Source organism: Equus przewalskii, chromosome 2 (assembly GCF_037783145.1).
Source record: "Equus przewalskii isolate Varuska chromosome 2, EquPr2, whole genome shotgun sequence".
NCBI classification, from domain to species: Eukaryota; Metazoa; Chordata; class Mammalia; order Perissodactyla; family Equidae; genus Equus; species Equus przewalskii.
In genome coordinates, this window is record NC_091832.1 from 29,799,578 (window position 1) to 29,816,746 (window position 17,169).

Below are 17,169 nucleotides of genomic sequence, written 5' to 3' on the forward strand. Positions count from 1 at the left end.
GGAGGGTTCTGGAAATGAGAGCTTCCTCATTGTTATCAGAGCCAGGGCTGGAGACCAGTGGAGACCAGGTGACTTGTTATTGCTGTGATGGTGCTGATGGTGATGATGATGGTGCTGATGGTGATGATGATGATGATGATGGTGATGATGATGATGATGGTGATGATGGGGGGTGAAGAGCCACCGTTCATGGAGCATCCTCCATGTTCCAGGCACTATGCACATGAACAAAACCTTCCTTCCTTCAGACCCAAGCTCCCTCGAGGGAGGAAGACTTGCCCTTATTTCACTGATGAGGAAAGTAAGCAACCTACAAGGTCACGCAGCTGTGAAGTTAAAACATATAAATTGCCATTTCTATAGATCAGAAAGGGTCAAATATTGGCAATTTGATATGGTTTAACCTAATCGGGATTGATAGCATTGGGATCAAACAGAACTGTCTGAACTTGAAGCCCATCCTTTTTCCTTTAAAAAAAATGTTTTACTGTCTACATGCTGGTTGTACCAAATTTAAACACTGAAAATTTTTTAAAAAGTAAAATTCTCCCAAACTCGGAGATAATATCCATGGGGGAAAAATATAAAAATTCCTTCAAGATCTCTCTCCAGGCATCAATACATGTGTGAAAATGGTTGGTGTTTATTGATAAAATAGTCTTTACTATTCTGAGCGATTATGTGCCATATGCCATTTGATTCTGGCAACGGAAGAAAGGAGGCATGATTATTTTTCCCATTTAACAGATGTGGAAACTAAGAGGGCAGATAGAGTGATGGTTAAAGGCACAGGCTTGAGAGTGGACCTTCTAGGGTTAAATCCTGGCTCTACCAGCTGGAGCAGGTTCCTTCACTGGTCCGTGCCTCGGTTTTTGTACCTGTAAAATGGTGATGATAACAGCACCCACCTTGAAGAACTAAACAGGACAGTCCATGCACAGTGATTAAGCAGTGTTGGCACACAGTTAGCACATAACAAATGTAGGCTGTTATGAAAGCTCAGAGACATTTAATAACTAGATTAAGCCACACAGCTAGAAAGTGCCAGAGCTGTGATTTGAACCCAAGCTTGTCTGGTTCCAGAGCCCAAGCTGCTAACCATTTTTCAAACCCGGTCAAAGCGTCCCCCGTTTCCTTTTGCTGGACCTCGCACTGACGTTAGGTAGGTCTCTCGTGTTCACCTGCCACAGCAGGTCCTGCGCAGGGTCTGAGGCTGGGAAGGTGAGTGTCACCCAGATGGCCCTGGCGCTTTCTGCCGGCCCACCAGGTCCCTCTCAGCAGGTGGCAAAGGGAGAGAGCTGTTTTCTGCGAGGATAATTTGGTTCTTGCTGACAGAACCTCTGGGCCTGCTTCTGCCTCCTCTTTTCTACGTGACCTGGGCCAAGTCACTGGCTTCTGTGGCTTTGTTTTGTCACGTGCAGGATCAGGAGGTTGAACCTGATCCTCAATAGCAGCAGTAATTACTGAATGTCAACTATGGACTAAGGACTGGTCCTGAGGCTCTACGCTTGTTCATATCATTATGTTTAATAATACCATAATTGCTACATTTCCTGAGCACTTACTACGCACCAGGCCCTGCCTTCGTGCTTAACCAGGATTAGCACATCCGGTCCTTACCTCAACCCTGCGTGGTATATATGTGTATTCCCATTACTCAGATGAGAAAACTGAGGCTCAGAGAGGTGGAGTAACTGGACCAAGCACTCTTAAATGATCTTTAATGTCCCTTCCAACTGCCATTCAGTAAAACTCTAATTTCACACAACCTCCACCTTGTCTGCCTCTCTTCTTCCTTCTCAACATCTCTTCCCTGACAGTGTTCCAGGATGTTATCATCATGGCGGCCCTTGGCTTGGGCTTCCTCACCTCGTCTTTGCGGAGACACTGCTGGAGCAGCGTGGCCTTCAACCTCTTCATGCTGGCCTTCGGGGTGCAGTGGGCGGTCCTGCTGAATGGCTTCCTAGAGCAGCCCTCCTCTGGGGGGATAGTCATCAATCTGTACAGGTAAGTGGATAGGCCACTGGATGAATTTTGGGTCCTTGAGGGCATGGGGCCCGAGAGGACGGGCTCTAGAAGAGCTGGAATGTCCCCTTCTCTTTCCAGCATCAATGCCATGCAATACATAGGACTTATATATACTAACAAATTATTCACTGTCTATCTAAAATTCAACTTTAACTGGGCATCCTCTATTTTATCTGACACCCCCACTCCATGGCATCATAAGAGGCCCAGATCTACAGCCATCCTGGAGTCCTTTCTTTCCTTATTATTGATTATGATTTTGTAAGGTTACACAGTAAACATAGGTTCAAGGAAAAATTAATAGAGATTAGGCAAAAAGAGTTAGAAATGTCACACTCAGAGAGAGAGTCTCTTGAAAAAAAAGAAGTGCTCTCAGTCCTCAAGTGCGGGTGGACCAGAAATAGCCATGCCTTTAGTTCATTTAAATTAACTTTGATCCATTTAGATACATTTATAGGAAATTCTAAGAATAAGCAAAATTAACCCGTGTTGCTGGAAGTCAGAATAATGGTTACCTGGGGAAGGCAGTTGTTACTGATAAAAACAAAAAACCTTATGGGGTGCAGTAAATGTTCTCGATGTCATCCTGGGTGATGGTTACACAAGGGTAGATATATATAAATCCACTGAACACACACAAAAAGGCATTAGCACTTGAGAGAATCTGGGTAATATTTTTCCTTAAAAATTGTTTTTAGGTTTTATCCAACTCTAATTCTCTCTACTGCCCAAATGATGGTAAATCCCATCTTGGGCATCTTGGGGACCCCGTCGCCTCTCAAGGCCACTCTACCCTCCCCTCTGAGACCCTGCTAAGCCTCTGGGCGCTGCTGTTGAACATCTGTCCATGAGCCAGGCTCTGTGCCGGGCATTCCACAAACATTATTTGTTTAACCCTCCCAGGTAGGGGTCTAATTTATACAGGCAAGGAAATATGCTCAGAGAGCATAAGGCACTTGCCTAGGGTCACACAGTGAAGTGGTGGAAGTGGCTTCAGTTTTGATGATCTGTAACCCTTCCTGCACACTCCAGAGTGGTCATGACATGAGACACAGTCTAGCTAGCTCCCCACTGACCCTGAAAAATAACTCTCTCTTTGTGTCTTTTAAAACGTGTTAGGGGGGCCGGCCCCATGGCTGAGTGGTTAAGTTCGCACGCTGCACTTCAGCAGCCCAGGGTTTTGCCGGTTCAGATCCTGGGCGCAGACATGGCACCGCTCATCAGGCCATGCTGAGGCAGTGTCCACATGGCACTCACAACTGGGGGGCTTTGGGGAGAAGAAGAAGAAAAAAACCATGTTAGAGCTAATCCCGTGGGGATTCCATAACCCCAGTAACCCCTGGGAAGTGACAGTGGGCGCTCCGGGGAAATTCTGAGAGCAGTGGTCCTGGTCTGGCATGACCTTGTCTTAAGGTCACACAGGCCTTCAGCCTCCTGCATGTTAGTCTCCAGACATCTCTGGGCTGCTCCCTTCTTCTGACGGCCTGCCCACAGGGACCAGTTTGTTCTTGACTCAATCCAGGAAAACAAGAAGAGGCCATTTGCAGCTGGAGTCAACTCCCCTGCCCCACCCCGCCCGCTGGGACCCTCCCAGCTCTGACCTCCACTGGGACTGGCTTCATGAATTTGAACAATGGGCTCCTTCCTGACCTTTCCTGCCCAGGCTGGGCTGGTGGGCGGTGCCCAGGCTGCCTCGGAGGCAGGGCACTCTCCCCTCCCTCGGCCTCACCCGCAGCCTGACTTGGCACTGAGTTGGTTGTGCCTTGAGTCACCAATGACCGGTTCCTTCAGGGTAGGGGCCTGTGTTATTCGGCTTTGTCCTCCTTTGTTTTCCTCACATAGCAAGGACTTAGTAAATAGTTACTGGAACAAAAATGAAAATAAAGGGACCACTAAAAGGTATGATATTTTTAATGCTGTATTTGGAGAGGTCCAGGAGGACCCAACACAACAATAACCAACCCCCTTATTGTGCTTGACACATCTTTTTTTTTTTTGGAAGATTAGCCCTGAGCTAACGTCTGCTGCCAGTCCTCCTCTTTTTGCTGAGGAAGACTGGCCCTGAGCTAACATCCGTGCCCATCTTCCTCTACTTTATATGTGGGACGCCTACCACAGCATGGCTTGCCAAGTGGTGCCATGTCCGCACCCAGGATCCGAACCAGTGAACCCCGGGCTGCCGAAGCAGAACGTGCGCACTTAACCTCTGCACCACTGGGCTGGCCCCTGCTAGACATATCTTAACTCACTTTGCCCTCACAACAGCTCCATAGGCCTTGCCTTCACCTTCTAGATGAAGACGTGGAGGGACAGAGTGGTTAAGTAATTTGTCCAAGGCCACACAGCCAGGAAGTGGCTGAGTCTGGATTGCAATCTAGGCAGCCTGGCTGGAGACTACAGTCCTAACCACTACACTTCGCCATCTCAACACCTCCTCCCTGAGGTCTGAAATCCCACCGCTGGCACACATCCTCCTGAATTAGGCCTTTGCCAATTAAATGAATACTCACCCAAAAGACAGAACATGGCCAGTCCCAGTGAAACATCGAGTAGCCTCTTATTCTCAACAATTCCTGGTCCCTGTGAGACTCCGTCCCCATGCCCTTGGCCCTCCTCTGGCCTTCCCTCTGAAGTCTTTGAGCCTTAAACGGGACACTACATCGGCAGCAAACACTGGGGAGGCTGTGTCCAGACTTCAGAGCACAGGCTTTGGATCCAGGCCACCTGGGTTTGAACCTCATGTTTGTCATTAACTAGCTGTGTGGCCACTGCCAAAAAAGTCACCTCCACTAGTCTGAGTGACCTCTTCTGTAAAATGCGGGTACTGAACGGTACCTGAGCACCACTTAGAGAGGCTTACGTGGAGGATTAAAATTTGAACCAAGTGATGTAGTTGCAAGCCTCTTATACATAAGGTTCCTTCAGTTATGATCGTTATTATTGTGGTGGTAGTGGTCGTGATCATGATCATCAACTCCCAAGGGAGGAGGAGAGTCTCAGAGCAAGGTGCCCAGAGCAGGATAGGTTGGCTTAACTGATTGTCCTGCTCAGTGCCACCTCCCCCAGGAAGCCCTCCCTGATGATATGAGTGATATCACTACCTGTAGTGCACAGGTAAGTCTTAATCGACAGGCTTATGATGCCACGCCTGTCCCCCCAGCTGAATCATAAGTGCCTTGAAATCAAAAATCGCTTTCTCCTTCCGAATCCCCACACTGAGCTTGCTCATTTGTCAAGGGCAGGAAGGAATCAGTAATAGTGCTAATAATGCCAGCTTCTACTCCTGAGTTAGCGTTTTGGTGCCACTCATGGTGCTAGACACACGTGCACGAAGATTCCTTCTAATCCCCCACAACACTGCCACGAGATGAGTATTATTATCATTCTTATTTAACAGATGGGGAAACAGGATCCCAAAGCTTAAATAGCTGCTCAAGTGGAAAAGCTGGGACTGGAAGCCAGGCTTGTCCCACTTCCAAACCCAGTCTCATCACTGCCACGGAGAGGCAGAGGAGATGAGGGTGGCGGCTGACTGAATGGTGGGTGGGCTGGCAGGTCAAGGGCGCCCTCTACTGAGCATCTGTGAGCGATGGAGGCGCTGAAGAGAAGTGCTGGGCAGAATCCCGGTTGTCAGATCCCAGAAGGATCTAACAGTCAGCCTCTGTAACTCACCGTGACATTCCCGTGAGAACACAGAGCATCCTCAGTACGGACGAGTGTGTGCAGATCAATCTCTCAGAGTGTAGTTGTCACCCTAGTGGGGGAAATCGACGAAGGGGACCCCGGCTGGAGAGCGTCCATCCCCACGTGGGCAGAAATCTTGTCTTCTTGTTTTCCTACTGTGTCTCCAGTTTCGTGAACGGTGCCAGGCAGAGAGTAGGTCCTCAAAAAGTGTTTGTTGAATGAGTGTATAAATGAGAGGCATCATCCCATCTCAGTCATCCCTGTCTTGCCCTCTCTCCCCAGTATTCAGCTGGCCACCATGAGTGCCATGTCTGTGCTGATCTCAGCAGGCAGCATCCTGGGGCGGGTCAACCTGGTGCAGCTGGTGGTGATGGCACTGATGGAGGTGACAGCCTTTGTCATCTTGAGGACATTCGGCAAGAAGCTCTTGTATGTGAGTCATGGAGCTGTGAGGGGAAGAGGGGTGGGGAGGTGGAAGAGGAGGGTACTGCCTCCATTTGGTGAGGATTCTGGGATTTTAAAAAATGAAGACAGACCCAAATGGCGTTACAAAAGTGTAGTCTATGCTAAACGTTTAAACATAGCAAACAAATGCCTTTCATTTTCCAAAATATGATACTTTAGGATTGTGCTACTCACAAGATAATTATGGGATGTATAAAAAAAGAATGAATTCCCAGAGCCCCACCTGCAGAGGTCCAACAAGCTGCAAGCCCAGCGATCTCTTTCAAACCAGTTAGCATGAGACAGTAACTGTACATGTGATCTCACTGGGGGAGGTTGTCAAAAGTCTAAGGCTGAGGCCAGCTGTGAAGGTGAGGCTGGTCTCCCAGCTCCTCTGCCACAGCCCTGACCCTGAGGTCAGGTATGGTCAGGTAAGATGAGGGCTGATCACAGATGAGAAAGCTGATGCACAGAGAGAGGAAGTGATTGCCCAAGATCACACAGCAAGGTAGTGGCAGAGCCTAGATGAGAATCCAGAACCAGACTGGTTTAGGAGAAACAACACTGGACTTGGAGTCGAAGGTCAGGCTTTGTATCCCAGCTCTGCCATAAATCCCCCACAAACAGCTTCAGTTTCTTCATCTGTAATACGAGGATAACATACCTACCACATAAGGTTTGGGGAGTAACTGAATTAATTAAATGAGATGATGCATTCTTTTTTTAATAAAAGCATGGGGCCTCTTTGCAATGCCTCAGTAGCCCAGAATAAAGACTTTGGATTTTACTCTGAGAAACACAGGGAGCATTGGGGAGTTTTGAGCAGAAGAGAGATATGATCTGACTTATGTTTTGGGTTTTTTTTTTTTGCTGTGGAAGATTCGTCTTGAGCTAACGTCTGTGTCAATCTTCCTCTATTTTGTATGTGGGATTCCACCACAGCATGGCTGACAAATGGTGTTGGTCTGTGCCCAGGATCCAAACCTGCAAACCTGGGCCACTGAAGTGGAGCACACTGAACCTAACCACTAGGCAATGGGGCCAGCCCCTGACTTATGTTTCTGGGCTCAGAAGAGACCGAAGAGGGCAAAAGTAGAGCAGGTGGAGACCAGAGAGGAGGCTATTGCAGCTCTCCAGGCTTGCATGGGATGGTAGCCGTGAAGGTGGTGGGAAGACTGGGTTCTGGCTGCATTTTAGAGGCAGCACTGACAGGACTTGGCGATGGAGTGCATGCGGAGTGTGAGAAAAAGAGAAGGGTCCAAAACCACTGCAAGGTTTTGAGCCGGAGCAACTGGGTAGATGACAGTTCCATCTACAGAGATGGGGAGGATTCCAGTGGGGTAGATCTGGGAGGGAAAATCCGGAGTTCAGTTCTGAGTGTGGTGGGGTTAAGGTGAGGGCTAGAGATATATATTACGCATCCCAGGCGAGACAGGGAAAGGAAACGTACAAGACTGGCACTTAGAAGACAGCTTGGGGCTAGGGATAGAAATGTTAGCATTGTTAAGATATAGATGGTGTTTAAAGCCAAGGAGATCACCTAGGAGGTGGGTGTAGACAGAGATGCGGAGAAGTCTGAGGTTGAGCCCTAGAGCACTGACCGCTGGATTTGCAAGAGGAGTTTGATAAGTGAGGTTTTGTTTTGAAGGAGGTCGGGGGCAAAAGCCTGAGCTGATTGTTTTAAGATGTGGGAGATGAGGACGTGGAGGCGGTCTGCAGAGGCAACCCTGCTAAGGAGTTTTGCTGTGAAGGGGCTCAGAGAAATGGAGGCAGAATAGGGGTCAAGGGAGACTTTGTTTGTTTGCTTCTAAGATAGATGATATTTTTATGCCGGTGAGAATAATCCAGCAGAGAGAGGGGAAACTGATGAGGCAGAAGAGACATGAACTTTGAATTGGAAAGGGGGAGTGGGATTGTGCACCCATAGGGGAGGAGCCTTAGATGGGTGCATGGACCGCTCCTCTGAATGATGGGAGGGAAGGCGGGCACTGTAGCAAGGCTGGTAGATTTGGTGCTGGGTTCTACAGGTCCAGTCTCCTGCGGGGAGAAAATTCTCTACTTATTGCTCATGTTTTCTCAGAAAAACAAAAGGCAAAGTCATTAGCTGAGTGTGAGGGGAACGGGGAGGGATGGGGGCAGGAGAGGGAAGGTGTGAGATGGACCTTTCTAAGAGTGGGAGACTGAGAGACGCAGGAGGACCGCATGGCAGCACCAGGGCCCCCTTCGGGTTTGTGGTTAGATGGAAAATGCACACGTGACCAGGGCTGTGTGCAGTTCTCCAGTCCCTTCAACTGCTCTGGGGCAGGGGTGGAAGAAGCAGAGAGTTGGACTTGACTAGCCTGTGCTTCTGCCCAAAGAGAGCCACGGAGACCAAGAGAGGCCAGAGATGGGGCTGTTTTCAAGGGAGGGAAAATAATGGTGGGTCATGGCATCTAAACTGGTTAAGGAAGGCGTGAGAACGTGGCACGGACAATGAACAGCAAAAATGGGGAGCATAGTGGTTAAGAGCCTTCTGAACAGATGCTGCAGATTTAGCGTGCGTTCAAACCTCAGCTCAACCCACCCTCACTGAGTAAGTCTGGGCAACTTAGTTAACCTTTCTGTGCCTCAGTTTTCCTATCTGTAGAATAGGGATAATAAGAACACCAATTTCCTAGGGCTATTGAGAGGATTCAACAAATTAACATATATATCTGCCTGGCACAGGGTAAGTGCTACGGCAGTTCTAACTGTTATTTCCATCATCGTTCTTATTATCAGGATCAATTGACTGGAATTGTTGGCATGAGATAGTTAAGGAGATGAGCTGGACAGATAGGCGGTGGTGATTGTTATAAGGTGGGAGGCTTGAAATTGAGATTTGGGAGGTTGCACAGTTACTGGTAATGATAAGGTCTAAGCTTTGACAGTGCATGTGGGTGGCAGAAATGTAATGTGGGAAAAGATATTAGAAGAGAGAGGGTCAAGGAACAGGGAGAGGAAGCCCTTGGTCTAAGATGATGACTCGGAGGAGTGATGGAGAGAAAGACTGTAAGGCAGGTGCTGAAATCCTCAGTGACTAAGAGGCAGGCAGACAACTGCCCCAAGGAGGGTGGAGCCTGCTGGCATCTTCTTCAAGGGAGCCGGGGATATTTGGGAGGAAAAAGGAACAGTGGTCTGGAAGGTAATATTATGACTTATTTATTAATTTTTGGTTCTTTCCATCTGTATATATGACTTTATTTTAACCCCTATACTTCAGTGTATATTTCCTATAAACAAGGTCATTCTCATACATAACCATTGTTCGGTTAACAAAATGTGGAAATGAATATTGATACAATATTATTATTATCTTATTCACATTTCACCAGCTATCCCAATGATATCCTGTTATAGCAAAAGAAAAAATCTTTCTGGTCCGGGATCATACCTTGCATTTAGTTCTCATGTCTCTGTAAACTCCTTCAATCTGTAATAGTTTGTTGGTCTTTCTTTATCTTTCATGAACTTGACACGTTTTGAAGTTACAAGCCAGTTATTCTGTAGCATGTGAGTTTGTCTGTTGTTTCCTCATGATTAGATTGAGGGTATGCATTTTTGGCAGGAAGTGATCTTGTGTCCTCATCAGTGCATCATATGAAGAGACACATGCTATCACTTTGTCCCATTACTGAAAATGTGAACTTTGATCACTTGGTTAAGATGATGTCTGCCAGGATCTCCCACTGTAGAGTTACTATTTTCCCATTTGTAGTTAGTAAACATTTTGTGGGGAGATAACATATGGTAAATATCCTGTCTCTTATCAAACTTTCACCCACTGGCTTTAGCATTCATTGAATTTTTCTGCCTGAATCAATTAGTAAGCACCATGATGGTTGACGATACTGGTTTTTTGCATTCTGCTGTGAGAAGGAGCTTTCCCTTCTCTTCCATTCATTCACTCATCTGTTTATTTATTTATATCACTATGGGCTCATGAATTCACATAGGCACACTTCCATTTTCTGCTTTTTCTCTCTGCTTACTATAAGGATTAGTTACATGTCCTTGGTTCCAAGGAAGAAAATTTCACTGGAGCTTTTTTTAGGCAGAATAACATTTTTGTATAAGGACCACCAAGGGCAGAAGATAGGGCCAGACTCAGGAAGAGACTGGAACTAGATATGAGAAGTCTTTTAAGATCCCAGGTAGTTCATTCTCTCCCAATTAGTTCGGTTCCTCTCTATACATCTAATTTCTCTGCACACCAGGTTTCTCTTTAGTGGAAAACATGTCCTCTCCCCACCCCCAATTTGTTCCTGCATTTCTGTGTCTCACTTCTTACAGAAAACCACACTCCTCTCTCAGCCAGTCTCAATTCTATAGTCTAGGAAGAGCGAATCTGATTGGTCCACTGGGTCATAAGTCTGCTCTGGTCCAATCAGCCACAGCCGACATGGGAGGCGGTGGACACAGTAAAAACGTGGCTGTCTGGAGAAAAGTAGATTCCCAGAGACGGAGCGCTCACTGTGGCAGCGCATTATAAACCTTTTCCTACGTCGTTACAGCCTTCACAACGATTGTTTTAAAAGGCTGCATTAATTCAACACCAAGTCTTCCCGCAGCTTCGATTTGCTAGTTGAGCTGGTCCGTGGGAAGATTTACAGAGCCGTTTCAGTGGAGGCAACTCAAGAAATGAGTATTCCAAGCCAACAATCCCCAAATGTGGTTCTTGCATTCCTGAGGGACCTCAAAGAGATGAAAAATGGAACCTCTCTTTTCGATTCTTCGAGGGAATTCCACAGACTTTCATTGATCTGTACACCTGAGGGTTCCTTACCGTTCATCCATTTCACAATATTTTTTCTGCACCTGTTGTGTATGGGGCACTCTTCCAGACAATGGAAAAATATAACTGTCGTGGAATTTCCATTCTAGAGGGAAAGACTGCCAATAAATAATAAAATAGGCAAAGATAGAGCATGTTAGCAATAACTACATACTATGGAGAAGAAATAGAACGGGGAAAGGAGACCTGAAAAGTTGGGGAGCGGGAAGCAAATGTTAGATAGAGTGGTCAGCGAAGGCTTCACCGAGTAAATACTTTTTGAGAAAAGACATAAAGGTAGCGAGTGCACCAGCCACACGGGTATCTGAGCAAAGTGGCAGACCAAGGGCAGGCGGTGGGAGTGGCCTGCCTCTTCCGGGAGCAGCATTTTATCACTGTTTAGGACTGTTGGTACATGGTGATAGGAAAAAGCAGACAGACTTTTAGTTGCTTTTATTATTGTTTTAAATTCTCTACAAGCAATGCACTCCCTTATTGCCTGCACCCACGTGGACCACTCCCTCCACCCTGCATTCCAGGCAGCAGAACAGCCATTGCCAAGTGCGACTGATGTGGGAGCATGCCTGGGGAGTTGAGGAAGAGCAAGGACAGTGTGTTAGGGGGAGGCTAGGGGAAGAGCAGATCACACAGGGTCCTGTAAGTCATAGCAAGAAGGCTGACTTTTTTTTTTTGAGGAAGATTGGCTCAGCTAACATCTGTGCCTGTCTTCCTCTATTTTTTTATATGTGGGATGCCTGTCACAGCATGGCTTGATGAGCAGTGTGTAGGTCCGCACCTGGGATCCGAACCAGCAGACCCCTGGCTGCCAAAGTAGAGTGTGCGAACTTACCTGCTACTCCACCGGGCTGGCCCCAGAAGGCTGACTTTGACATTGAATGAGACAAGAGCGTTGGATGTGAGCAGAGATGTGCCATGAGCTGACGTCGATTTTAACAGGGTCACTCTGGCCACTGCGTGGAGAATAGTCAGTAGGGGACAAGGGTGGAACTGAGGAGACCAGTTGGAAGGTTATTGCCATAATCCAGGGGAGCTGTGATGGTGGCCTAAACCAAGGTGGGGTCAATGAGGTGTGGCGGGAAAAATTCTGCCAATTCGGGATATTTTTTGAAGGCACAGTTGACATGACTCACCGATAGCCCACTAAGTCAGTTATTAAGGGTTTCTAAATTTGCTATTCCTAAAGCAAAGTTAGGGTCGGCTTTAGCTCCAGCAGTTACTTTGCAGTCTCGGAAACTGCTTCTGTAAAGCAAAATTAGCATATATCCAGAATTTACTAAAGACTTTAGTTCAGTGTTATAAGAAGTCTGGCTGCTTCATGTTATAAAGTTTATATTACTCATTACTCCATGAGTTTCTGCCCAAAAGTAGGGTGTGTGTCCGTGTGGCCTTTTGCCCCACCCACGTGGAGCTCGGCCAAAAGCATTTAAGAGCCAGTCATAAGGCCACCCAGCAACCTCCCTGGAGTAAACAGATGCGGCTCCTATGAAAGGGGGACCTGCTGGGCTGGATAAGCCCGGAACACCAGTCTCGTGACTTTGTCACACCTCCTGCCTAAAGCTCAGGACTTTCTCCATGGGGTCTGCCCGGGGGCAGAGGGGCCGCCACTTACTGGTCCTGCTGGGTTTTGTTGCAGATGGACGACCACATAAGCCTGATGTACATCCATGTGTTTGCAGCCTATTTTGGGCAGATGGTGGACTGGTGCCTCTCAAAGCCTCTGCCGGAGGAAGTGAAGGAGAAAGTTCAGATGGCAACAGGCCCCGGTTTGTTTGCCATGCTCGGTAAGGATAAGCTGGGGTGGGTGGTCTCATCCCTGGGGTGAGCCACAGCTCTGGGGGAAAATCTCTCTCCTTTAGCGACCTGTTCTGGGTGTCTGGAGCCCCTCCTGAGCTCATTCCTCAGGGAGTGTTGGGTGAGTCCACCCCTTCGAGTGAAGCACTATCCTCTAGAGAAGTTCTTCATTAATATCCAAAGGAGAGGAGACGCTCGTTACACTGGAGTTTGAATAAGTTTATCCAATCCTTTGTCCTCAACTTAAAGGAGGGGATTGGATGAGTGAAGAAAGGCGGGTCCAGGAGTGGAGGAAGGAACAGGATGGGAACAGAAGGGTAATAATGTTGTATTTTGAAAAGCTGCAGTGAAAATGCTGAACTCAGACTGCTGGGAGACGCTTGGAGGGAATCAGGTGGTGAGCTGGTCAGCGTGGCTGAATGTCAGGCCATAGGCTAAATGACAGTGGCATGTCAACTTTTTTAAATGAGTATTTGGCCATCATGGACTGGGGTCAGGAGGCCTGGGGTGTGGTGATTTCAACTATCTGTAAAGTATGTCAGCTGGGTCCTGCCAACTTGAGAATTCAGAGAGGAGACCTGATGGGCCCAGAGCCACAAAGCTAGAAAGTGACAGAGCTGAGGCTTGCCAGCTCAGGGATGCTCCAGTCTGAAGGCCCCAGAGGCTCAGGCTCGGAGCAGGAGTGCTGGTTCCCACCAACGACCCTCTCTGGCCCCCAGGCACCCTCTGCTTGTGGATCTTCTGGCCGAGTTTCAACTCTGCTCTGCTAGATGTGACAGACGAAAGGAAGAACGCCTTGTTCAACACCCACTATGCTCTTGCGGTCAGTGCGGTGACAGCCATCTCGGTGTCGGCCTTGTCTAACCCCGGAGGGAAGATCAACCTGGTGAGGAGGGGGCAGCACTTGGGTCTTCTAGGCCAGACACTCATATTCATGCTTCCTCCCCGCTGGTGGCCAGCCCCACGGGTTGGGAAAGAGCATGTGAGGTGATGGAACCCCCTCTGCAATGTCATGGAGCATAAGGAAGAGCGCTGGGTTCTCACAATGGGCATTGGAATGTGGGAGACTGAAGCGATCAGATCCTCTCTGCCGGGAGTGATTGAGTCCATGGACATCCATTGACATCAAATAGACCCAAGTTTGTGCCCCATTTCTGCTAGTTATGAAAGCAGCTACCATGAGCAAGCGTCAGCAGAGAAAAACTAGAATAGAATTAGTCAGCCTCTCCCCTTCCCCCAAGAAACTCAAGAATGGAATGGTCAGAAGTAAAAAAAGTATGTTACGCCAGCCGTGTGACCTTGGTCAAGCCACCTAAACTCTCTAGCCTCCTGTGTAAAGTAGGATTCAGAGGCAGTGCACGTAAAGTGCTCCGTGTGGAGTGAATGCTCGGCGAACATTAGATGCTGCTGTCACTGTAGCTAGGGGACCGTGTGTGAGTTTTGGGGGAAAGTTGGGGGAGAGGGTAGAGCTAAAGACAAAACAAGGCCCCACGATGACCAGGGCGTAGGCTCAGCTAGCCAGAGGTGGTGGGAAAAGTCTAGACAGTGAGGCCTGGAGTAGAGAGAAGGTGGCCACGGATGACAAGTTAAAGGCATTAAGGGGAGGTGGGTGTCCCCACAGGTGAGTTCCATGGTGATGGGGAGACAAGGGTCAGACAAGGTGTGGCATCCAGGGAGGCAGGGGGCGTCATCAGGTCAGGGAAGCCCAGAAGCTGCTCCTGGAGCCCAGAGCTCCAAGACCCGGTTAGAGTTGAGAGGGGCAGGGCGAAGTAGCTGAAAGGCTCAGTTCTGGAGGAATGAAGGACATAGCAGAGACAGGACCTAGGAACAAGGGCCAGTCATACAGCGTGGCCTAGGCCCCAGGTAGCCAATAATAATAAAAATAATAAAGGCTTACATTTATTGGGCACTTACTCATATTCTGTGCCAGGCACTGGGCTACGGGTTTCATAGGTGTTAACTCATTTAATTCTTGCAGTAACCTGTATTAAGTGGGTATTATCAAAACCCCATTCTTCTGGTGGGAAGGTTGGAGCACTGAGTGGTTAAGCGCCCAAGGACACATCACTTACGAGTGTGAAGGTGGCTGGGGTGAAGCTGCGCTTTCAAGCTGATTCCCTAAATGCCTCCCAGTCAGGGTGACTGGTTCCTGAGCTGAGAAGCGGGGTGAGATAAGACCAGTGATAAAGGTCACGTAGTCTCAACAGAGGGGTGGAGACAGTTTCAGGATCAGTGAGGCAGGCAGGACATTACAGTATTGCTTTGCTCCAGCTTGCTGAGTAACTTTGGGCAAGAAGCTGTCTTCTCTGTGCCTTCTTCCATTCACCCACAAGCTATTTCTTTGCAGATTCATATCCACAATGCAGTGCTGGCAGGAGGTGTGGCTGTGGGTCCCTCGTGTCACCTGATCCCTTCTCCTTGGCTTGCCATGGTGCTGGGCCTTATAGCTGGACTGATCTCCATTGGGGGAGCCAAATGCCCGCAGGTAAGGAGCTGGGCAATGGATCCCCTCTGCTTTGGCTTAGACCAGCAGGACCCTGAGACCATGGTGGGCCATCGTGTGGTGTCATGGCTGCATTGGGCAGGTTTTGGCACCTCCTCAGATTGGCTTCAAAGGTTGGCTGAGGGACCAGCCAGGCTGGATGGTGCCTTTGTTAGGATCTGGGGAGCAGGTAACAGAACCCACTCAAGCTTGCTCAGGCATAAGGGGGAACTTGGAATAAGGCTACTGGGGTGTCACAGAACCCAAGGACAGTGATGCTGCTGGGAACTCAGGAATGGCTGGCATCAGGCACGGGGGGTGTTGTGGGAGCCCAAGAAGTCCCTGCTCTTCTTTCTTTGCTTTTCCCAAACATCTGCTTTATCCTCACCCTGTAGACTTCCTCTTTTCCTGCTCCTGCTCCTCCCGGTGGACCGTAGTCTCTCTCTTCAAGAAAGCAGCCAGGTAGAATCTCTTGGCTCCAATTCCAAGTTCTCTGGAGAAGGGGCTCACTAGTCTAACGTGGATAATGTGCCTATCTTTGGTTGTGGTGGGAGGTGGGGCACGTCGTCCATACATGGCTGCTGCCCATGAACCATGTGAAGGGGGGTGAGAAGGGCAGCCCCCAGAAAAAGGAGGCTTGGCTGAGAATCCAGATCATGTCCAATTCTAATCATTTAATTATTCTTCTAAGTGGATGGATTTTTCTTCCTTCAACATTCAATAGGTACCGATAACACCATAATACTGAATTATAGCCAATTTGTTATAACACACTTCTAAGAGAAATATTTCAGAAGAACAAATCTTTCTGGGTTTGAAGGCTTGATGGAGGAAAAAGGAGTAGACTTTTGGGTGGCTCAAGAAGCTGAATTTGGATGAACAGTGGAATTCAGAGAGGCAGGTTCAACCTAAAATAAAGAAGAACTGCCCACCAGCTCGATTTGACCAAAGATGGGGCAGTGTGCCTTTCATCTTTGGAATGGGAACAAGTGTCTTTTGTTTCCTCCGACTTTGAGGCCCTCTGATGAAAGGAGGAAGGGCACAGCAAAAAATGCATGACGAGTTGTCATCAGGCTCAGCTTCCATCGCTTTCTCTCCACCTCCGTTTCTTTGACTCTATCCTGGGGGGATGTTTCAAAGATGATTCATTCATTCATTCACCACATATGGTTTAACACTCATCCTGCTTCCCAAGCTATAGTGTAGTGAGAGAAATGGACAAATAAACACAACTCAGTGTGATAATAGCTATAGGAGCCCATGTAAGCTAGCCTGAGGTGGGTCAGGAAACGCTTCCCAGAGCAGAGGATGTCCCAGCCGAGCGTTGACAGATAACTAATATTAGCCAGGCAAAGAGTTGGGAAATGTAGCCCAGGTAGAAGGAAGCGTGTGTTCAATGGTGAGAAAAAGCGTATGGCCCAGCCAGGAAATCGAAAGACATTTCTGTGGCTGAAGAAGAGGACTCACTTGGTAGGAGGTGGGACCAGAACCTTGAAAGATGGAAGTGCTCAGGTATATCTCCTGGGCTAGTTGAGGAGTCTGGGTTTTTGTTCTGAAGACAGTGGGGATTCTAAGCGGGGAACTAGCCTGATCGAATCTGCCTGTGTAGCCACATCTGTTGGCTCAAGGCCAGCTGGGAGGCGAAGTGGTCAGGCGGAAGCGGCACTGAACGGGAGTCTGGAGATGTGGTCATATTCCTTTCTTCTGACTTTTCTTCTAATCAGCCGTGTTGTCTTTGAGATGGCATGAGTTGAGTTTAGGCTAGACCAGTGGGTCTCAATCACCCCCCAGGGACATCTGGAGACATTTTTGGTTGACACAATGGGGAGGGGTGCCACTGGCACCGAGAGGGTACAGGCCAAGGATGCTGTTACACATCCTACAATGCATAGGCAGCCCCTCTCACGACACAGAATTATCCAGCCCC

At 48.3% G+C, this 17,169-nt stretch overlaps 1 protein-coding gene across 6 annotated transcripts in view; it reads left to right on the plus strand.

Annotated features, from left to right (window-relative positions):
• The window catches only part of RHCE (Rh blood group CcEe antigens), a 46,709-nt gene that overhangs the window by 15,125 nt on the left and 14,415 nt on the right, over positions 1 to 17,169 (plus strand). For all 6 annotated transcript variants that reach the window (XM_008532687.2, XM_070610677.1, XM_008532686.2 and 3 more), the window contains exons 2-6: positions 1,821 to 2,007; positions 5,995 to 6,145; positions 12,603 to 12,750; positions 13,480 to 13,646; positions 15,108 to 15,245. In XM_008532687.2, coding sequence (XP_008530909.1) covers positions 1,841 to 2,007; positions 5,995 to 6,145; positions 12,603 to 12,750; positions 13,480 to 13,646; positions 15,108 to 15,245 — 771 coding nt within the window. In that variant the 5' untranslated portion in view covers positions 1,821 to 1,840. The remainder of the gene's footprint in view (positions 1 to 1,820; positions 2,008 to 5,994; positions 6,146 to 12,602; positions 12,751 to 13,479; positions 13,647 to 15,107; positions 15,246 to 17,169) is intronic.